This window comes from Sceloporus undulatus, chromosome 3, assembly GCF_019175285.1.
Source record: "Sceloporus undulatus isolate JIND9_A2432 ecotype Alabama chromosome 3, SceUnd_v1.1, whole genome shotgun sequence".
NCBI classification, from domain to species: domain Eukaryota; kingdom Metazoa; phylum Chordata; class Lepidosauria; order Squamata; family Phrynosomatidae; genus Sceloporus; species Sceloporus undulatus.
The window spans coordinates 60,381,112-60,405,802 of NC_056524.1; the positions used below are offsets into that span (position 1 = coordinate 60,381,112).

General features: G+C 37.4%; 1 protein-coding gene across 1 annotated transcript in view; it reads left to right on the top strand.

Moving 5' to 3' along the window:
• Positions 1–24,691, top strand: part of NCAM2 (neural cell adhesion molecule 2) — a 290,517-nt gene that overhangs the window by 197,632 nt on the left and 68,194 nt on the right. Inside the window, exons 12-13 of the mRNA XM_042459409.1 lie at positions 1,653–1,826; positions 24,388–24,507. Of these exons, the coding sequence (XP_042315343.1) occupies positions 1,653–1,826; positions 24,388–24,507 (294 nt within the window). The remainder of the gene's footprint in view (positions 1–1,652; positions 1,827–24,387; positions 24,508–24,691) is intronic.

Here is a 24,691-nt window from a genome sequence, read left to right on the forward strand (position 1 = left end):
AGTTCTGACACTTAATCTGGGACGTCTTGATATGCAGAATAAATCTCTAGTTTCTACTATACTACGATACTGTCTTGGTCATTGGGAACTGGGTCCTCTGATCCTGACAGTTGCAAGACAAATGTGTGATGACTACCTTGTCTGTTGCAATTTTTTTTGTCTTTAGTTGTTAAAATTAGAGATCTAAAATTATATAACAAACAAACAAACAAACAAAAACCTCCAGTGTTGTAGCCCCAATCTGATAATTTAATTTCATGTATACTTCATGTATTTTTATGTTATGTTTCTATTTTATATGGTTTTAAGTTATTTATAATTTTTCTATTTTATATGGACTTAAGTTGTAGCATGTCTCACCAGGTCTATTACCTGTAAAGACTGATTGATTGATTGATTGACTGATTGATGGTAATTGGTTAGTTCTCTCATGCTTTAGTTAGTTTGTGATCAGTTAGGTTGTGTCTATTGGAATAGATTAGTGTTTTAGTAATGCATCATAATGTTAGTTTAGTTTAGTTTTTGTTATAGTCATCATCAATCAATCTTTATTTACTGTCAATAAACCTGGCGAAACATGCTATAACTACCAGGGATGTTCTCCTTTTCCACCATCAGTACCATTCTACATCAATATAGAAGTAGCAAACTATAATTGAACATTAAGAAAACAAAAATAATGGCCACAGATGATTTATAAACCTTTCAAGTGGATGATGAAGATATTGAAATTTATAACATTTTCCATACTTTGTTTTAGTAATTAATCAGAATGTAGACTCCAGTCAAGAAATGAGAAGAAAACTAGGACTTCAAAGGGGATTAACCAAGTAACTAGACAACTGCTGTAGTTTAAATATAGATCATTGTTGAATATTAAAGTTAGGATTGTCCATGCCGTCACATTTCCCATTTCTATGTATGGTTATGGAAGCTGGACAATGAGGAAAATTTATAGGAGGAAAATCAACTTATTGGAAATGTGTTGCTGGAGAAAGGTTCTACAGATACCATGGCCTACTAAAAAGGCCAGTAAATAGGTCCTATAGCATATCAAGTCTGAGCTCTCCGTAGAAGCCAAACTGAGTGTGCCCGTGTTTGGCTATATCGCGAGAAGACATGAATCACTAGAAAAGACAATAATCTTTGGTCAGGTAGAAGGCAGTAGGAAAAGTGGAAGAGTATATTCCAGATGGATAGACTCAGTCAAGGACACCACAGCACAATCCTCTTTCCTTTCCTCTTTTTTACCATGCCATACTTGTCCTTTGGTGATAGAAGTAGAACTGACGAAAATAGCTTAGTGTACTCAATCATGCAAGTAGAGTGATGGGCCAGGTCTTTTGCCTAATGTTTACACAGCTCTAGAATGTCCTGTTGAAGGCTCTGTGTATGTGTAAGACCCACAGCCTGAGCTGAAAGAACCACACTTACAGGTAAGCAAACCATTCTTATTTTGGCCATATAGTATATGTTTATATTACTGCAGTGTAACTCCATTTGTATAACATAAATGCAGTCAGGAGTATTTACATATTTTAAAATGTTTCTTTTTCTTCCAAGGTGCTGTGCAAAGTATCATGTCCGCAGTGCTAAACACTTAATGGTTTTATTACTGTTCTCTAATGAACTTCTTCATTACTCATCTCCAGATGTACCATCCAGTCCACATGGAGTGAAGATTATAGAGGTATCGCAGACTATTGCTAAAGTCTCTTTCAATAAACCAGATTCACATGGAGGGGTTCCAATTCATCATTACCAAGTTGATGTGAAAGAAGTCATTTCAGAAACATGGAAAGTTGTCCTTTCCCATGGAGTTCAAAGTGAGTCTTTAAAGAGGAAAAATAGGGATAACTCAGGGGGGGAAGTGGAAGGAAAGTTTTAATTTTGGTGTTTTTGCCCGTAAGAGAACTTCCTCTCAGAATGAACTAAGATATGTCATAATGTCCACACACAAAACCCTACCTAATTTCAGACATTGTATAATCATGAGAAAGGTCAAGAATCATTTTTAACTATTTTATGAAGCAATCCTATTTATTTCTTCTCAAAGGTAAGTCTCATTGTGTTCAGTGTCTTGAATCTACTCATGGCATTATGTTATTTCCCAAGACCATTTAACATTTTCAGAATTAACAGAAAGGAGCTATCCGACACTGTTTTAGTTTAGTTTTTGTTTTGTTTTGTTTTGTTTTGGCAAAACATTCTATAAAGAAGCTATGTAACTGATTAAGCAAAAACAAATAGTACAGTTTTGCAACCAGGTACACCAATTCATCCTAATGTGGTGCCAGTTTCAGAACATCTTGTGCAATTGTTTCATACAGCCAGTAGTGCAAAGGTATCATCCAGTAAAACTTCACCACAAAGATTTTCACCTGGTCTATATTTATCTCAGTGGCATTTATCACTAGGTAAGTGTGCAAAGGCTTGGAAACTTGGTTATCAATAGGTAGTTTGGGAAGAAAATTCCAAGTCCTATGTCCTTCCCAAACCTGTCCTTTCACTCCTAGACCAAAACTAAGAAATCTATGGCAGTGAATCAGTGATGCATGACCATTCAATCAAGGAAACTGAGTTTTCAATAAAGTTATTTAAATGCTTATTTATTTATTTATGTATTTGATTGAAACTTCTATTTCTTGCCCTGTATCAAAAGATATCTGGATAACTTAAAATAAAACAGATTAAACATTTTAAAATTAAATGTGAAAAAATGTACATAAGTGTTATAATTTAACATGACTGTTAAAACTGTTTAAAACCATGTGGATATACAAATTGGATCAAACCATTAAATGGCAAATGACAAAGACTTTGAGAAAATTAGTTTCATCCTGCTGTCAAAATGAAGCCAGTTAGGCCTCCAGGGAGTGTGCATTCCACAAGAGAGACAGAGAAAGCTCTCTCCATCTCCTCAGGCAAATATAAGGAGAAATGCTGCTTCAGGCCCAGAGGTCCCAGAAATTTATAGATTTAAATATTGTAACTAATGCCTGGAATTCAGACTGAGATTGTATTGGCAGCTATTACAATCCCTTTAGAACAGGTGTGGTCTGTGTACGATGTTCTAGTCAGCAATTTGGCTGCTGCATTGTTCATTAGCTGCTTCTTCCTATTGAACCTAAAGGGCAGCCCCATGTAATACACATTTCAGTAGTCTAAGGAGAAAGTTACCAGTACATGAACTACTATGGATAGGTTATCCCTGTACAGTATCCCTGTACAGGAAAGGTTATAGCTGGCAGATAAATCAAAACTGACACAGGCAGTCCAAGCCAAGTAGCTCTTCTGAGACTTAAGAGACAGAGAAAGAACACTACCAAGCTATACCTATGGGCATCTTTTGAAGTATTAGGAATCGACTCAGGCAGTGCTGGATGCACTTTAGTTAGTGATTTCATAAAGGATGACTCGTTTTCAAAAATACGAGTGTAATAAACCTTCTTTGTCAGTACTTACAGACCCAGCATTTTAAACCAACAAGGAGACTTGATCTATTTGAACTGATAAAAGTGTGAATTCTATTTGAAGAAAAAGATTATGTTCCAAAATAACTATGGGATCAAAATTAAAACTGTCTGAAAAGGAGGACATAAATAACTTCTCAAGAAGTAAAAGATCAACAGTATGAATACAGAAGTAATAGCAAGGAAACTAGCTTTTATTCTGAATTACACACACACACACAAACTATACTCATACTTGGGCTAAAAAAATCAGCATAAGATTCATTAATGGTAACACAATGAACACACAGTCTCCAGCATATCCTTCATATTCGGTTAATGTTATAAGTTCTGGACTTCCTGTATAATGGCAGAGCAATCACAGCTTGCATTTGAGCTAAGGCCAAGCTGAACCAGCCATGCTTGGTTCGTTGCACAAAGGAGGTAATTTAGACAACAAAAACACCCCACCGATAATGGGGATTCAGACAGCCTCACTGGGGTTTTGGACAGCATCGGCGTCACCGATGAGGAAAGAGAAGAAGACGTGGATGGGGGCTGAGATACCACAAATACACCGTATCCACGTTTGGGAGCTCAGTAGCGAAGCTGCACCAATACAGCTTTTAATTACTTTCACTGACATTAAAATTCCTTGAATTAAGTAAGTTTGCAAACTGTAAAAGAATATCTTCACAGAGGACATCCACTATAAGAATTAAGTAAAAAGCCTTTTGTTCTGCCATTCCACTTTTTTTTCTATAAAGAACTGTGCTGGACTGTGTAAAGGACAGGGTCTAAAGTTGACAGCTAACATGAAAGAGATTGTGAATACAACAAAGAACTGAATTTAAAAGTTTAAAAAATAAGTGTGAAGAACAATTTAATAGACTTAAAATTGCTGACAGTTTTTAGCCTCAGTTGCCATTTCATGATAGAGACAGGATGAACAAAAATTGAGAAGTATCTTTTTATTAATCTGGAAAGACAATCGCTAAAAGAATGGCAGACAGAGACATAATGAGACACTAACTTCAAACAAAGACAGCAACTGAGAAAATCAGACAAAAGAGAGAGAGAGAGAGAGAGAGAGAGAGAAAGCAGGGAAAACACAAAGACTAGACAGAACTGCTATCTTCAGCCTGGATTATAAATAACTGTTTTATTCCTCCTGGATTTGGTTGAACTACAATATTTGCTGAGCTTGCCCAATTTGAATTATTTAAAAAAATATTATTTTGTAAACCAACACATCTCAGTATAGCAGATCTGGGATCTGAGAAACAGATTAAATAGTACGGAAGATAATAGAGACATTAAGGAAAAAAAAGAAAAAGACATTAAGAGACAGCAGAGACATTAAGACTTGGATGATACTTTGAAGCAACAATAAGACATCAAGTAGATAATAGAAAGTGATATCATGGAACATTCAGGGAATGAATTCTCTACACAAAAGGAAACAGGTTTTCCATCTTATAGAAAAAGAATGATCTACAAGAGACAAATATTAGAAGTCAGGGCACAAAATAATTGAAGAATCCCAAATTAGGTCAAAATTTTATCACAGCCAGAAAAAAAGTAGGGTAGCTTTATATTTGTTGTTATTGTTTACTGCCCTCGAGTCAATCTCGACTCATGGATGATACATCTCCAAGACCCTCTGTCCTCCACTGCTCTGCTTAATTCCTGAAACCCCATACCCATGACTTCCTTAATAAAGTCCATCCATCTAGTATGTGGCCTTCCTCTCTTCCTTTTTCCCTCCACCTTTCCCAGCATTCTTGTCTTTTCCAATGAAGCCTTCCTTCTTATGATGTGTCCAAAGTACAACAGCCTCAGTTTGTTCATCTTGGCTTCCAGGGAGGTTTCCAGCTTGATCTGCTCTAGGACCCATTTGTTTGTCCTTTTGGCTGTCCTTGAATCCTCAGACACTTCTCCAGCACAACATCTCAAATGAATGGATTTTATTCCTATCTTCTTTCTTAACTGTCCAGCTCTCACATACATACATTGTAATAGAGTATACAGTGGCTTGTATGATTCTAACTTTTGTGCTCATTTGTATATCCTTGCATTTTAGGATCTTCTTTAGTTCTTTCATAGCCACCCTCCCCATTCTTAATCCTCATCTGTTTTCCTGGCTGCAGTCCCTGTTCTGATCAATGTTTGATCCCAGATGTGAGAACTCTCTTACTATTTTTATTTCTTCATTGTCTAGGTTGAACTAGTGAAGGTCCTCAGTGGAAATTATTTTTGTTTTATTTATGTCCAACATTAAGCCTGCCTTTGCACTTTCTTATTTGGTCTTTCTTAGTAGGTGTTCCAGGTCTGTGAGGTTTTCTGGTAATACTATGGTGTTATCTGCATAGCTTAGATTGTTGATATTCCTTCCTCCTATTTTTACTGCTCCTTCTTCTGTGTCTAAGCCTGCTTTTCTTATAATATGTTCTGCAAAAATGTTGAACAGATAGGGTGAAAGGATACAGCCTTGTCTGACTCCTTTGCCAGTTGGGAATCATTCTGTTTCTCTGTATTCTCTTCTGACAGTACCCTCTTGCCCTGAATACAGATTCCTCATCAAGACTATCAGATGTGTTGGCAGTTCCATGTCTTTAAGGGCATTCCATAGCATTTCATGATCTACACAGTCAAAGGCTTTACTATAGTTTATAAAGCACATGATGATTTTTCTTTTGGAATTCCCTGGTGTGGTCCATTAGCTATCATATGTTTGCAATGTGGTCTCTAGTGCCTCTTCCTTTCCTGAATCCCACTTGAACCTCTGGGATTTCTCTCTCCATATGTGGTTTGAGCCTATGTTGTAGAATTTTGAGCATGATTTTGCTTGCATGGGAGATTGGTGCTATGGTCCTATAGTTTCTGCAGTCCCTTGTGTCTCCCTTTTTGTGCTGGAGATGTATATTGATCACTTCCAATTTGTTGGCCATTGTTTTGTTTTCTATATCTGCTGACATATGTTGGTCAGCACTAGAGATTCTGTCAATGTGGACTGCAGCAGTTCAACTGGAATATCATTTGTTCCTGGTGATTTGTTTTTCACTATTTCTCTTATTGCTGTTTCCACCTCACTTTTTAGAATTTAGGGTTCATCTTCATAGGATTCTTCATTCCACATGTCCTTCATTTCGTCATCTCTTTTGTATAATTATTTGTGTATTGCATCCGATGTCTTTTTATTCACTCCTGGTCTTGAATTATGATATTTTTATTGTCATAGAGTGTCCCAGTCCTTGGTTTGAATTTTCCTTTGATTTCCTGGATTGTGAAATAGATCTCTCGTTCTTCCATTTTTGTTGTTGTCTTCTATTTCTCTGCATTGGTCATTGTAGCAATTTTCTTTATCTTTCCACGCAATATGTTGTACTGTTGCATTCACAATTATTAGTTTGATTCTACAGTGGTACCCCGGGTTACGAAATTAATTCATTCCGCGGCGCCCTTCGTAACCCGAAATCTTTCGCAACCCGAAAAAGCCATAGGCGCTAGCGCTGGAAGCCGCGATTTCGTGCGAAAAAGCGCCGAAAAGCACCAAAAAAATTTTTCGGCTTACGAAAAAAAAAACGTAACCCGGAACAGTTTTTCCTATGGAATATTTTCGTATCCCGGAAATTTCGTAACGCGGTGCTTTCGTATCCCGGGGTACCACTGTATCTCCCTTGTGGTTTCTTCTCTCTCTTCTCTCTTTTGTAATAATAATAATAATAATAATAATAATAATAGGTTTTATTTATATACCACCCAATCACTGGGAATCCGAGCGGTTTACAAAAGAGGGGATAATAGACAGTTCCCTGCCCTCAGGCTTACAATCTAAAAGACATGACACAAAAGGAGAAGGGAATGGTGAGGGGGGGAGGGGATCAGGTCCAGCATTCTTCTCTCCCTCTGAGGCCTGGACCAAGGCAGACGGACTGTAGGGAGGGCTCTTCTTCTTCAGGTTAGCCCTGATGGAGCTGTGCCAGCCTATTCACTCCCTCTCAGGCTGGAAGAGGACAGTTATGGAGGGAGGAGTCTCTTCTTCAAGGCTAACCCTGGTGGAGCTGGGCCTGCCTGGTCATCTCCCTCCCAGGCCAAAGGATGACAGTTATGGAGGGAGGGCACTCTCTCTTCAGGCTAGCACCTGATGATGCTGGGCCAGCCTATTCTCTCCCTCACCATCCGAAAGATGACAGTTAGGGAGGGAGGGCGCTCTCTCTTCAGGCTAGCCCCTGATGACGCTAGGCCAGCCTATTCTCTCCCTCACCGGCCGAAAGATTTCTAGTGTTTTTTCTGTCATCCATGTTTTTTCTCTTTCTTTTTGTTTATTGAAAATGTCTGTCTACATTCTTTTTTATTAGATCACTGGCTTCAGACCATAATTCCTCTGGTTATCAGTCTATTATGTTTTATAGTGCAAATCTGTTTCTTATGTAGTAAATTCTATTGAGATATTATTTAGATCATATTTTGGTATAATAACTGGTTTTGTTTTCTTCTTATTTTTGATATGATTAATTCATGATCTGTGCCACAGTCGGCACCTCGCCTAGTTTTGGCACCATTATAGAATTCTGCCATGTTTTACTTCCAATTATATTGTGCATTTCAGTTGGCCGATAAAAGGTATCACTGATGGATTTTTGTTTGTATATGTTAAAAGGCCAACACAGCTACCCCTGAATGTTTTCTGTAGTGTGAGTTACCGCATTATAGCTGCAACAGGGGAACCATGAAGAGTAGCCTTTTTTCTTTTTAAATTTGGACTGAATTCGCATGTTTTACCTCTACATCACCAACATGTTCCTGATACAATGACATGGAGACTTCTTGAGAAATCCATTGTTCTCTGCCTTCAAAGAGGCCTGTCATCTCATTGGAATGGAGACATATTGGATTGCAAAATATGGGTCCTTGTTGAGATGCAAAAGGACTTTAAATTTCCTGGATTTTGGAAAGCTCCTTATTGCTGTATTGGCCAGAAGGAGGAGGAGCCTGCCTGCCTGCCTGCCTGCAAATGATGTCCTCCCCATCATAACATCTTTATTAAGGACTGAAACAACATACAGGCATCTGAATAACATCTACAACTCTTTTTCTTCCCCTCGTGTTTGGTTTGTAACATCTTACTTGATGAAGAAGCCCATGGAGCTTTGAAAGCTTGCAAGAAGTACATTGTGCATTTTGTTTGGCCAATAAAAGTTATCACTGATGGATTTTTGTTTCTATTTGTTAAATTGTCATTGCAGCTACTCCTAAATGTTTCCAATTATATAATCTATTTGATTTTTGTATTGACCATCTGGTGATGTCCATGTGTATAGCCTTCTTTCTGGTTGTATGCAAAATGTGTTTGCAATGAATAAGTTGTTGGCTTCATAAAAATCTATCAGACATTCATCTGCTTTGTTTCTTTTGCCTAATCCAAATCTGCCTACTGTTTTTGATTCTTCTTTGCATCCAAGTTTTGCTTTCTAATCTCAAATGATCATCTTGCCATCCTGTGTTGGTGTGCTGTCAATTTCCTCCTGTACTCCTTCATAGAATCTATCTTTTTTTTTTTTGTCCTGCCTATGTGGTTGGTGCATATACTTGAATTATGGTGATATTCATAGGTTTACCATGGAGCCTTACTGAAATTATTTGGCCTGGTTTTTCATTGTATTCTCTGACTGCTTTTACCTCATCTTTTCTTAGTATGACAGTCACACCATTTCTTCTTGTCTTTTTATTCCCTGAATAGAACACCGTAGTTGTCTGATTCATAGTGGCCCATTCCTGTCCATTTTAACTCACTCCCAGTACTGCTATGTTCATGTGTTCCATTTCCATTTTTACTATGTCCAGCTTTCCTTGGCTCATGCTCCTCACATTCCACATTCCTATTTTATGTATAATGCTGCTTTTGATGCCATTTGCCTTCCTAAGGGTGTTTACTATTTGCCTTTGCATCTTTCTTCTGCCTTTGGCTAGTTTTGCTAATGTGATATTCCTTTATCTCTCCCTCCTTCCCTTTCTGTTAATACTCTGTTTCTGCTTGTGCCTCACTTGGGGTGTCTCATCATATGGTTTACTAGGTGATGGGGTTACACAAGTAGGGCCACCTACACCTCACTGTGTGCAGTGCCAACCAATGTTAGCTATGGTGTCACTGTTCACTCCTCTTACTGACATCCACCACTACTCTGCTGTCCAGTGGCTGTCTGTCTTCCTGTATTATTCCTCCTGCTTTCCTACCCATTCCCTTATGCCTCCCTGGGTTTTCCTCCTTCCCTTCCCTTGTGACCTCCCTCCTTTAGTCCATCCCCATCTTCATCCACATCCCTCCCTACTTTAGTTTCTTCACTTATTTCTCCATGGTTGGAGGAGGGCAGAGATGGCTGGTTGCCTTCTTCCTTCCTCCACTTGCCCACCTCATTCTCCAGTGGTGTTCTGTTATCTGGCCACAATCCTCTCTCAATATGTTTGAAAAAAAGGAAGAAAGAAATTTCATGGAGGCTTAATGAACACCTATTAAAAGATGTAAAAATGATAAAACAAGACAAAGAACACTCAACACTGTATTTCCGAAAAAACTTGAACAAAGGGACTGAATTTAAAAACATATGGGATGCCAGCAAGGCAATGATGCAAAGCTTTTTTATCCAGAAGAAATCTGAATGGAAATAGCAAAGAAATCAAAGACTGGAAGAAATAATGCATAAAATAAATATTAAGGAGCAAGAACTAACCCAAGATCCAAAGAATAAAGGAATTTATAATGAGATCAAATTGCTACAAAAGCAGTTATCGGCCCTTACAACAGAAGAAATAGAAAAAAAGATAAAATTTCAAAGACACTTTGAATTTGAGGATAAAACTCGGAAATTACTAGTATACAAACTAAGAAAGATGAAAGAAAAAATAATGATTTTAGAAATAAATGATGGGAAAAAGAAAGTTATAAATCCAAAAGAGATCCAAAAAGTGTTTGAGATATGTTATTCCAATTTTTAAGGAACAGAAAAAGGAGACAGTCATGTACAAGAATTAAAAAATTACATAAAGCAACACGTTCCAAATAAAATAACAGACCAACAGAAAAAAGTATTGAACTCAAATAAAATAACAGTCCACCAGAAAAAAGTATTGAACTCAAACATTTTGATAACGGAAGTTCTTGAAGCAATAAAGGAAATGAAATCAGGTAAATCACCTGGACTAGATTGCTTTTCAGCTACATACTACAAAACTCTTTAGGATGAACTAATCCACCCTTTACATGCAACGCTTACTGAATATATTTCTTTACTACTTTTTTCCTCCTGTCTTTTTAAGAGCTGTTGATATTCAGCAGACACAGGTTGTACACAAACGGGGATTCCACAAAGTTTGGAATACTGGTTGAATTGTATAAAGCTATCAAAAAGTCCCTATATTCAGCTTCACAACCACATCTCAAGTATAAAATAGAAACAATTGGAATATCCTGATTCAGGATTACCCCAAGGATTGCTCAGTTACAGTAAATAAAGTGTTTTATAAAGCCCCTGGGAAGGTTCACTGTTGTAGACTATATCTCCCATAGACCTCCAGACAACTAGTACTGTAATGCAAACAACAATGAACTGTCATTTAAAATCTCAAAGACACAAGAATTCAGCAGTGGTTTAACTCATTGGCTAAACATACTGAAAAAGCAGAAGGAAAATTATTTATTTCAGAGTAATTAGGCAGAATAATAACTGTACATTTTGCCACATATCTCAAATACTACTATGGATTTAAAAAAAACAGCGTGTATAGGTATGACATAGCTATCATTTTCATGTCTCTCTATTTGTGATGGTTCAGTCATAGAATTTGTAGTTTGTTGAGGTTTCTAGAGACATGTAGGTCTTGTCTGCACTGGCTACCCCAGAGTAACCTGGCCCCGGAGCTGGCCCCACTTACCTAAGCCCTTTGTTATGTGCTAGTTGGCTGTTTGCATGGGCATCCCACTGTGCCTCCTATGGCAAGTTACACACTTCTGAGGCTAAACAAGATGTAGTGTGTCCAGGGAAAATTTGAAGTAAATACCAAGACCCTACAGCAGTGGTCCCTGTGATCAGCCACCAAATCCTTTCTTATGATGGCGGTCACCTTGGAGTTCTTATCCCACTGCCACCACCAATTTTAATGTGAAGTGTGTAGCGTGGTAGAAAGTTGAGACCAGGCTTGTCTTTTCTTTTTTCAAATAAGAAAAAAATTTATTTAAAACAATGGTTTGAAAATATGTTACTGGTTCAGATGGTTTATGCACTTGTTACTTTGTTATTTGGCTCCCACTTGTTACAGATACTAGTTACTTTAGAATCTTTTTAATACAAAACACTATCTATATTTACTAAGGACTCCCACAGTCCTACTATCAGACTATTCCACTTAAACTTGGATTTCACAACCCCCAACTAAAGATCTCCCTCAAGATATTATACTCCAGCCACTCTCTTTCCTAGAGTCTTGGACGTATATAATGGTAGGGAGTCTTTTCCTTGAAGACTCTACCCCTAACTGTCCTTGACTAACTCTCCCTGGAACCCTAAGAACCAACTGTCCTCTACTGGGCACCACAGGTGTCTCTCTCTCTCTCTCTCTCTCTCTGAGTTCCAAACCCTAATTAACCAAACCAACTCCACACAGAATCTTCAAAATCCCTCAGCCAGCACCTGATTGGTTTATGATCTGTAGCTGGTGATTGGTTAGCTTGTTGGTATCTTCACCACAGTCCCAAAAATTTTTCTGGCTACTACCCCCTTTCCTCTTGGGCAACAACCCAAGCTCCCCACCATGCGAATTCCTTGATATTATGTCTACAGTTCTACTGCAAATTGAAAACAATCAGGTTACTGCTCAGTTACTGCTCCTATTGCATTCAGTAACCTTGGGAACAGCAACTGAGCATTTGGTTGGACAGTGACAGAGATCCTGTACAGACAGGCCAAAATAACGTTGCTTCAGGTCACTTTGGAAGTATGCTGTTTAAATGATGCATGTGTTCTAAGAGACCAGGAGCCACTCCAAAGTCACACTCCAGTCCTAAGGACTCAAGAACAGCTTTGGCACAGCTTCTGCCTCTTAAGATGTTCAATAATTAACATTTATTAATCTACTTTTAAAGTAAAGCTATATGACATGCACATCCTTATTGTTCCTTTTTGTATACCTTTTTGTATACAAGTTAGAAGTGTCTAGGTTTCATGGCCTTGGACGTATGGTGGAGATAGACAAACACACTTGCACACTTTTATTATTATAGCTAGATACCATTTAATTATAAATTAAAGTGAATGCATTATGTTACTAAAAATAAAAATTAGGTTAGCACATTATTCATGCAAATTGACTATATTTCCCAATTTTTTAAAAAATGACCAAAGTATTTTGGGATACAAAATGGGGTAAATACCCATTGTTAGTATATTGGAAATCATTTAAGATTTACAGGATGAAATTTGCACAGTGTTAGAACTCTTAATACTATGTCAGTCCTGATCTTTATATTTGTATACTATGAATTATCTATGGCAGAAATCTTCATTTTCTTCCATATTTTATTACTCAATGTTTTTTAACATTAAAAAGAAGTAAGCAACTTTTGAATGTCAAGTGGATGTTTCTATGTTTAAAATAATGTTATGTTCCTATGCATTATGTTGAAATCATAGGGTCAGTTTACATATTCAGATAGTTTAACTTGAGTTCATATCTAAGGTCAATCGAACATCATAGTAGACTATTCCATGTGAGGGGTTGTTTATATATAATGGGTGGCTACATAGAGGAAATATGGGTTTTAGCAGTATCTTAGGTTACTGTCTCCTTGGAACATTTTAGGGACTTATATTTTAGTACTGCATTGAAATTGTGTGTACCCAAATTTTTCCATATTAACTGGAACCTGTAAGACTGTAAACTTTTAAAGAATTAGGAGTTTCAGGGAAAAAATGCATATTCCTAAAGAACTAGTAAAATGGGTGAGGGGTTATGTGGCAGCAACATTCACTGATCCATTGTAATGAATAATCTCATTTTCTACACCCAGAGGCTAAATTTCTGAGAACAGATGTTAAAATTTACAATTATTGCTGGCTTCACATCTATTTATATAATATGCATTTAATTATAGCTCCAATGTGGGGTTTTTTCAAGTGGGGCTGATAAATAATTATAATTCTTTTTCTCCCCTCTTTTACTGGAAGGTTGAAAGCTGCAGCATATGATAACAGCAGAAACAGAAAATGTTATTTCACTTTTCTTAGTAAAAGTCTGTCCTTCAGAGTGTTTCATTTTAGAATGAAAATGAATAGTATATCTTGTGAGGAATTAAGTATGGAAAATTTAGACTGGAGCATTTAACTAGTCTTAAGAACTTCCATGGGAAATATGCATTGAAATAAATGTATGCAACAAGATTAAATCGATAGATATTGTTACCACATTAATAAAAACAGTATAATAATTCTGGGAGTCCCAAAACTATACATCTTAACATTATAAAGAACCTCTTACTCTTTTACGCACCAATACAATTGAGTGAGTAAAGTTGGATTTTGAAAACAAATGTGTTGGCTTATCTTGGTACAAAATACTTATTTTGTTTCTTAGCTTTCTGAACATTCTGAAACTGTGATCTGTCATTTAATGGACAAAAATATATTGTGATGTAAAAGGGGCTGTACAGACCACCCCGACAGAGCAGCTCTGCACCGCCTCTGGGAGTGCCAGATCGGACCCATGGAAACTGCATGCCTCTGGTGCTTTGCCAGCCCAAAAAGGGCTGGCAAAATGCTGCTCTTTTTTAAAGCAGTGAAAAGCTGCCCTTGCCACTAAGTAAACTTATTCTTAATCACTTCTTGCTGAAACTTTTTATTTCCCCTATCAGCAGCATTATAAGGAACTTGCTCTTCAGACCATAATCTAATTTAGTGAAATATCTTTTCTCTTTTTGCCCTTCTTTTTGTTTCTTTCTTTTCATTTCCTTTTATTTGGCATCTTTTTTCTTTCTGTGGAAGCTTTTTTCTCTCTTCACATTCATGAGTTTATGGCCTGATCAAGTCTCTTTAAGAAGTGTCTTGGGTGTTGTCTGACAATTCCTCAGTCTGAAAGCTACTCCCATGGCCTCCTCTGTTTAGGAGACACACACATAGTAAGCAGTTGCTTTCACTGTTATACTTTCATGCATCAGGCCTGAAGCAACCATTCTTCAAACCTGAAATATCTCCTTTGGGAAGCTGTGATCAATGCTTCTGAATTATCTGCCCCAAACAAGCCCCTTTATATGGCTTCAGTGGGCATTTGCTCACTAAAAAAATCTATAGAGCAAATTTCACACCCTCAGTAGTCAGAATCATTCACCTATGTCTTCTTTAATACCAAGGACCCCTGTTCATGAACCAGAGTATCTGACTATACCAATGACTCCCAGAAAAGAGATCAAGAAAATAGTGAAGAAAGCTAAGAATTCAAAAAATATCATATACTCTGATTCCAAACACCATTCTCAAGCACTCTGTACAGTTCCACATTCCACCAGAGGATACATGTCATGTCAGAATGGCAATATTCTTCTTTTCCAGATTTAAGAATATCCAGGGGTCATAACTAGGAGTATGAGAATTTACAGACATCAAGTTGGTTGTAAAGATGAGCAATCCAGTGTTTTGGTTCCTAAAGTAGATATATTCCTTGGAATAGGAAGAGATTCTGCTCTCATAATTGGATGAGTCATGCCACACAGTCCCTGGGTTGTGACTTATTAGATGTCCCCATTCTATTGTGGGTACTTAACCTCAGACCATCTTGGTAACATCATCAACACGAGTCCAAAATAGGCCATGCACCTCCTTAGAATCTGCAGTGCAAGGAAAATGTTCAGTTACTGGTCTTTGTTTCCAAATATGAGATAATGGAGAGGTCTTTGGCATCCAGAGGCTGCACACCTGTCCAGTACCTTCTCCCATGCCTGTTTTGGAGAGGTTCCAGGAGGAACTTTTGCCCTCAGCACAAGACCTAGGAGATGTTGAGTTACTTGGTTCTGTCTCCAAAGGTGAAATCATTGACAGGTCTTTGGAGCACTGTATCAGGGACCACATTTGATCCTGAACACCATTATCCACACTCTTCCAAATGACACCTGTCACATCATCGTCCATCTCTTTGATTATATTCTCCATGCTTAAGAGTATCCAAGAGTCTTGGGAAATGTGGTATAAACACCCTTCCTACTTGACACCCCTTTTGGGAACAGCTTTTATCTCTACAATTGGATTGGCATGCTTATGTGACCCCTAGGCATTAGTGTTCTCAGCATTATGATGAGATAACTAGACAGTGATGTCCTTAAGCTCCATATTATGTGGACATTAGCAGGCCTTCACTCATGCAAAAAATAGAGCTACTACTTCTACTATTTCCCAGCATCAGTTGTCACCATGTGAGCATCAACTAGATTCATCCTCAGCTTCTCTGCAACCACCCTTTTCTCCTACTACTATAGTACCTATTATTTCAAACATACCTATTACTATCTCCAACCTGTGTACTACTGTGATTCTTCCACCCACACTGATAACACAGATTCATAATATTCTTCTTTGGATGTTTTATCAGTGAAGTCTCCATATGTGGGGGGTGCATTTTTTCTCATCTTATGAAATATGTCCCTGTTGCACATTGCAAAAGCACTTGATTTAGATTCAGAACAATGCAAACAGCTTCAAATGGGTACAGCTGCAATTCATTACTCTGGCAGCTCTACCTGCTCCATTATGCAAGTAGCCAGGTAGGATCGAAAATCATCTGCTTCCATCCCACTCACATGTCATTACATCAAAAACATTTATAATGAGCAAGACCAGTATGTCTTTCTCCCCAACCATCCCAAACTAATTCAGTCTTTGTGCATCACAATTTGAACCTTTGTGAAAGCCTCATTCTGCCCTAGTGGACAAGGTAAAAAGCAAGATGTGATGGCCAGAAAGCATACTCAACCACATCCCTTACTTTGTATTTTGCCAACTACAAAGCATATATGAACATCCACCAACAGTATTTATGGGATATGATAGCATCCTTCCTCAAGCAACTCCTCAAAGAAAACAACAAGCTAGTGTTCCACCCTGAAGCACTTGGCAACATAACAAATAATAACTAGGCACACCAAATACTCTGAGGAATCATTAGTGGGAGCAATATCTTTGATTAGGCACTCTTGGCCTCACTCGTCAGGGCTTATTTTGTATGCTAAGACTATAGTAGATTTTTCATTTAATATACTGGTCCTCTCCCATGCTTTGTAGATGAAAAACAAAAAAAGATGAAGCTTATTGCAAAAAGAAAGAAAGAAAGAAAGAGGCAATAGAAGCTCATTATCTTGAAATCAAAACAGTTTTGCTTGTGGAAGGACTCTTCCCAACCTCAGCTATCCCATATCATGACTCAGAAAGTCACCTTCTAGGGCTTCATTTTCCTCTAAAAAGTCTTACTTTCTCAGGCAAGAACAGGTCCTTCTACAAACAAACCATCATCATGCCCTAGGTTCTGACAGCCTTCTCTTTGACTTCCAAAATGTAATGGTGTCACCCTTCTTTCATCAACAAGCTGGATTCAGGGAAGGCCAGAGTACTATCGACCACTGTTTGACTCTTTATTATTTAGCCCAGAAAGGAATTGAAGGCCCTACAAAACATCTGTTTGCTGCCTTTATTGATCTAGCAGCAGCTTTTGATTCAATTGACAGAAACTTGTTATGGCATAAACTGGCCAACACTAATATAGACAACCGCTTATTGTTTTTGATTAAGGAACTTTATACCAATACAACAGCAAGGATAAGAGTTGGTACCTCTGGCTCACTAACTGATCCTATTCCTACAAATAAAGGAGTTAAACAAGGATGCCTCTTGGCACCAACACTTTTTAATCTATATTTGAATGACATCATTCCAGCACTTTCTGGCCCAGAATTTTTTCCACCTACACTTGGATCAAAAAAGATCTCTATTCTGTTATATGCTGATGACATGGTTCTAATTTCACTTACACGTATAGGTCTGAGAAGGTTACTTTCCAAGCTAGAGGCATTTTGTTCCAAGGAAAAGCTTGTTATCAACTATAATAAAACTAAGGTAATGGTTTTTGGGAAAAGACACTCTGATTTTCGTTGTTCTATTAATGGTCATCAGATTGAACAATGCAGAGAATTTAAGTATCTCGGCATTCATTTCACAGAAAACCTCTCTTGGAAGCCCCACATAGAAGCTAGTAGAGCAGTAGCTGTGAGATCAATTGGAGCAATCCTTAGATTCTATAATCAGGCAGGGGGTCATCTAGTTGCACCTACTGTCAAAGTATACCAGAGTAAAGTTATAACCCAGATTCTTTATGGTGCTGCCGTGTGGGGTTGGGATGATTCCCAAATGGTCAAACTGGAGGCCATCCAGAATATGTTTCTCAGGAAATTGCTCCTACTTCCACCTGGCACGCCTGCAGCCTTGGTCCGGGCTGAGGTTGGCCTCCCTTCCATTAGAGCTCGCATTCACTTTACTTTACTTAATTATTGGAGATCTGTTAAAGATTCTACGCTTAAGGTTTTTCCTAAGTTGTGTTTTCAATATTTATCAACCTGTAAAGTCTGGAGCTCAAGACACCAGAGGCTGCTTGAATTATATCCTGCTCTAACTGAAAATTCTTCTAGTTTGAATTCAAGAGAGAAGCTCCGTGAATATATTTTTAACCATGATGTACATCTGGATAGAGTGGCTATTAATAATTCGAAATTTTCCAATTGGTTTAGATTATATAAATTGGACCATCAGATGGCTGTGTATCTAGGGAATCTTACATTTCTAAAGCTTAGACAGGCTTTTACAGCTCTTCGCTTCCAAACAATGCCCTCAGCCATGATTGACGGTAGATATTCACATACACCTAAGGATTCCCGTTTATGTATTTGTGGAGCCCCAGAAATCGAGGATTTGCCTCATTATTTGTTTTCTTGCTCACTATATACTGGTCCAAGAGCAAAATTTATGGGATCTATTTTGTCCAATTTACAGTCTAATACCATTTCTGAAAAGATTTTTTATCTCTTGTCTGATATTGATTCTAAGGTAACTTATAAGGTTTCATTGTTTGCCTCAGCAGCAAACAAAATTCGGGCAAGGGTAATAGCAGACATTGCTGTTGATTGTCAGGGGGATGACTTTATCTAAACTTTGAAGCTGTTTCTGTTTTTTTAAAAATGTTTTTAATGATTCTTAGGTGGATGATCTTACCCAAACCTTGAAGTGGTTTTTTCTTTTAAAGTTGTTTTATTTAATTGATTGGAAGTATATTATGTATTAAAACTGGATGCGATTTGATGGAATATTTTATAATTCTGAATTGCTGTTATTGGTTTTATATTTTATATTTTATCATGCGAATGGCCTTTGGCTTATGCATTAATAAAGATTGATTGATTGATTGATTGATTGAACAATATAATTCAGAACAAGATGTTCCTATCAGAACTATGACTGACACAGGGGGGTGGGGGGGGGGGGGGGGGCCCTTGGGGTTCCAGACCCCCCCTTCCATTATAAACAATTAATGGTGTGTGCCTCTGCGCCCAAGCCCCATTATAATGGTGGCATTTAGTCTGGAACCCCCCCCTTCCCAAAATCCTGGCTACGTCCCTGACTGACAGATAATATGATCTGATTCTTGGCTACCAAGGATCATACATTGCAGATATATGATCAAATTTGATACTTTGCCCCTGGAATAATGTTTTATCACCATACCACCAGCTTCCTTTCTGAGGAGAAGAGATCCACTCTTCTATGCAAAGGAGCCATAGAATGTATTCTCAAACATGGAATGTTTGTTATACTATTTCCACATTCCAGGAATTATCACCATGTTATATATTTTATTTATATCACACATTTATCCCTATCTAGGATCCAAATTGGCCTACAGCATTTAAAAAACAAGCAACCAAGATATCGTTAAAGCTTTATTTATACAAAAGTTTTAAAGAATTAAATGGCAGTTCAATTAAAAGCAGATGATTAAAAACAATATAAAAATGCAGATCATGATTTTAAAAAGGTTTTAAAAAACCACAACCCCACCACAAACCATTTCTATAACATAGGCGCTTTACAGACTGCCCAAAAGGGCAATCTGCCACCGCCCTTGTTTGCTGCGCAAAGGAGCTGCAGCAGACAAACCGTGCAGCCCCTCTGCACAGCAAAAAGAAGCTGCAAAAAGCGGCTTTGTCTTGTGGCGCCGTTGTGACATCGCAAGGCGCCAATGGTGCCCTTGCAGCGTCACAACGGCGCCGAGATGTGCGGACACTAGGCGTCCGTCATATCAAAATGGCAGCACCCATTTGCCAATTTGTTCCTTTGTATAAAGTATCTTTAAAGTAATTTTGAATGTTTTCTTTTAGTTGTCTAATCAAATCCTCATCTTTTAATATTGTATTATTTAATTTCCAATTATATTCACTATTCCCTATTGTTAAATTAATCTGCACTGGGTTATGGTCTGACCAAATTTTTGGGAGAATTGAAGCTTTATTAACCTTGGAGATCAGATGGGCCAATATTAAAATCATGTCTATGCGTGACCACGATTTATGAGGATTGGGAAAAAAGTAAAATCTTTATTTGTGCTATTCTTACATCTCCAGACATCCTCAACTACCGCTGTCTTCATCATCTCAAAAAATTCTTTAGGTAATTTCCCCTGTTGTTTCTTGACCTTTTTTTCAGAAAATTTGTCTATTTCAGGATCTATCACACCATTCCAGTCCCCTAACATAATTAGGGAATCAAAGTCAAGATCTGATAGTTTTTTCTTTAATTTTTTTATAAAATTTGTTTTTATTTTCTAATGGTCCATATACCCCTACTATTAATATTTTTTGGGGCGTTGCAATTCAGTTCTAACATTAAATAATGTCCTTCTGGGTCGTTATTAATTTCTTTTGCTTCATATTTTGGATCAATATATATAACTACCCCCCTTTTTTATATTCAGAAGCTGAGATGAATTCTTGTCCTAATTTTGGAAATCTTAAATGTTTTTTGTCCTTCTTTCTAATTCTAGTTTCTTGCAGACATATCACATCTAAGTGAAGTTTTTGCAAGTAATGACAATTTTTTTCCTCTTTTGAGGTGTGTTTAAGCCTTGACATTCCATGATAACAGTTTTAGCTGGTTCGCCATATTCAAACTGTATCTCTTAAACAAAAATGAGAAGTCAAATTTTGTTGTAAATTTATATCAAGGTTATTTATTAAGTTTAACAATTTAAAAAGGCAAGAGTATAGTAATGCAAAATTTTCAAAGGTTCCACAAATCTTCGTCTTTGTCAGTATAATGTCTCACTTTCTTCTCTCTTCTCCTCTCTTCTGATCCTTTCTTCTTCAGAACTCAATTCCTGTCCAAATTGGAGATGTTTCCAGGAATTGGATTCTGATTTTCTTCTTCTTCTATTTCCTCCTCTTCTTCTTTGTTTTGTCTTAGAAGAACCACCAGATCGTCCACCTCTCCACCACCTTTTCTATCTTTCTTTCTTCTTTCCTCAGTTGGGGACACTTGAGTTTCTTTGTATACTTCTTTCTTTTTTTCGACCACTTTCCTTAAAAAAGCTTTTGCCTGTTCTGGGGAAGAGATTTTTGTTCTTTTGTGATTCCACCAGAAGGTCAAACCCTCTGGCACTTCCCACCGATATGGGATATTTTCTTTTCTAAGTAGCGAGGTCAAAGGGGTATAGTTTTTCTCTTCTTTAAAAGCCTACCAGGCACATCTTTCAGAATTTTTAATTCTTGGTTGTTAAAAGTAAATGGGGTGTTATTGTGTATAGTCAAAAATTGATCCCTGACCCGTTTTCTGACAAAATACACTGCCACGTCCCTGGGAAGACCTTTTTGTCTGGCAACAATTGAGTTAATACGATAGATTTTATCTATCTCGTCTTCAAAAAAAATTGGATCCTTCTTCAAAAAATTAGCAATTCCTTTTATTAATTTCTCTGCTAAATCTTCATTTTGTTCTTCTGGGAGTCCTCTTATTTTCAGACATTTCTCTCTTAGTTTCTGTTCCCATACCGCTTTTTCATCTAGATCTTCTTCTCTTCTACTCATGAATTTAGCAAAGTCTGTTTCCAATTTTTCAGTTCTAAATTCCACCACATCAATTCTTTGCTTAATTTTTTGATTATCTTGGATCAAAGTATCCACTTTTTGGTTTATTTCTCTTAGATCCAAGCGTATCTCTTGCTTTATTTCTTTCTTAAAATTATTCATTTCTTTAGCCAGACTTGCTGACAAATTAATAGACAGATTTTCTATTTTTTCCAATAGAAGCTGGTTCATTTCTGGGGTTTGGGGTCTGTCAATAGATAATTTTCTTTGAGTTTGAGCAAGTTGATTTTCTTTCTGGGATTGTTCCCTGGTGTTCATGTTACTCTTAATTCCACCTTATTCTTCTCCTTTAACACAATAAAGATAGAGACCTCTACCACCCAGAGATATTAGTTTTAAGTGGGAAAAGCAAAAAGATATGAGTTAAAATTAGCAACAATATTATAACCATACAGTTAAACAATTAACTTCTTCTTCCCCTATCAACACATATATTCCTTCTCACGTTTCAATTATACTTATACACGATTTTCTTTTTAATTAAGCTCTCCTCCAAATTGCATAAGACTGTTTTTATTCCACTACTATGTCTCTTTTTCCCCCCTTTCCTTTAGAGGGCTTTCCTACTCTCTCTTCTTGCCTTTTTTCTCCTTCAACTTATATCATAAATCAGTTTCAATTTCTTTCTAAATCCCCAAATACTTGTTTTTCTATTCCTTCCAATTATTTCTCTAACTTCCTTATCACGCTTTCACTATACACTTACTTTCTCTTTAATCACCACTTCTCCTTTAACTTTTACCCCCAGATCTTATATCACAATCCTGTTGAAACTATTGTTACTTTATGTCAAACTGTTCAATATAGAGTCTGTTTACTTTGTTGCTGTATTCCCTTCTATTTCCAAAGTCCCAGTCTTAATTTTCTTTTTGACCTTCCTCCATCACCCTTCTCTTTTCTGATAGTTCTCGATGGTATCCTTATCTTCCTTTGACCTTCTTCCGTCGTCGTTCTGTCCTCCACATCTATCCCTTTTATTTAGTCCTCCAACACTCCTCCTTCCGACAGTCTATGCTCCCACACTCTAATACTCTTACTTTGCCACACTTCCGTTTGTACTTCCTTCTTACTTCTTCCGTTGTCGCTCTGTTCTTGTCATCTCTATCATCTCCACTTCCTCCACGGTCCTCCAGAAGCGTTTCCGTCGACCTTCTAGCCTCTACTCTATGGTGTTTCCTGTAGTAGCTCCCTCGGTGCACTCCTTCCTCCACCCCTCCCGTCCGGAGAGACAGGCGTTGTCGCGCTGGCACACAGACACTCCTCTGCCGCTGCTTCTCCCCCGCTCCTGTCCTCGTCGCCTCCCAGGTGGGTATTCAAGGCTGATAGATTTACCCTTTATATTCCCGTTTTGTTCTCTTCCACTCAAATTAGTGTAGGATTGGAATCCATGAGGAGTAATCTAAGCCAAAAATAGTCCCTCAATATGTATATTCCCCCCCCCCAAAAAATTATTATTGAAGCTATATGTCCTCTGTACAACTGGGTAGCTTCTTTTTTAACACCAAGATACTAAGTAAATAAAGTTCTCTGGGTACTTTCCCTTCTTTTACTTCCGATCTGATGCGATCTCTAAAGTTGTTATCTAACAGGGCTTTGGTGGCCTTAGTTCTATATTTCTTCCTTTATGCTACAACAAATCAAAAATTGGTGACGTCCCTGTGCGAACAAATTGCTTCTTGCACAAAACTAGTGTGGATTGCTCTACAGACCCCCTGTTATGGCTTCTTCCGTCCTTTCCACGTAGCGGTCGGACTTACTCTGAGAATAAACTCAGACCATAAACAGGTAGGGTCCTCCGTCGCGCCCCCTCTGATTCCCTTGACAGTCAGGGGAATTTCCCGGACTTACAGAAATCCCTTTCTGGGTCCGGGGCTCCGTTTTGGCTGAGACTTCTCCGCAGCAACCTCGGAGTCAGTCTAAGCGAGGCGCCATCACAACCGGAAGTCAAAGTTACTCTTTTTTCAAACACATTCAGTTATGTCTATTCTCTCTATTATACTGATAAAAGATGGACACTTCTTCATTACTGTATTATGTTTGGGAGAGTGCAGATCAAGTTTATATCAATTAGCATTTCTAAACTGTATTTAGACATATACTCTTTTCCAGCTCAGCAATGCATTCCCTAAACATTGAAAATGAATATGGAAATATTTAAATAATTTAATTATTTTATTTTTAATTTTCCTGTTGGCTTTGTTAATTCTTATGTAACCATGTGTATAGAAATAAATCAATATACATATATATATAATCATACATATATGTGTATATAAATATAAAAGCACACAGAATTTGTCATGTTCATTTGACATAGTATTTATTCATTAATAATATCAGACAAAATGTATTATGATATAATAGCAGCATACTCAAAATTATAAAGGATTGTGTATACTAAACAGATTCACAAATCTTTTGCTCTAAAGATTCTCTTCTGCTTTTATAATCTTCTCGGGCCAGTTGGAAAATCATCTGGACCAGATTTTGGATGGTTGAAGAAAGGAGGAGAAAAAATGTCTGGTTGTGTAAGCAGAAGGCCACTTGCATGATACTGGATTCATTCAAAGTTTTCTGCTGCAGAAATATTCAAATAAATATTTATTTAGGTCATCAGTGTTCATAAAAAAAATGAAACAGGCATGCTAGAAAATACTAGGCACTTTTCACACAACATGTGTATTTTAAAGCAAATGTTTGTCCTTTTTCTTGTAGCAATGGTGGTTCTCAGCAGTCTAGAACCAAACACAACATATGAAATCAAAGTTGCTGCTGTAAATGGAAAAGGGCAAGGAGAATATAGCAAAATTGAAACATTTCAGACCCTACCAGTTCGTAAGTAATCTTATTACTGTTTTTATGTACACACACACACACATACACAAACATGGTTTTAAATTATTCATATTGGTGGAGATTTTTTAAAATCAATTTAGTACACACACACACACACACACACATACACAAACATGGTTTTAAATTATTCATATTGGTGGAGATTTTTTAAAATCAATTTAGT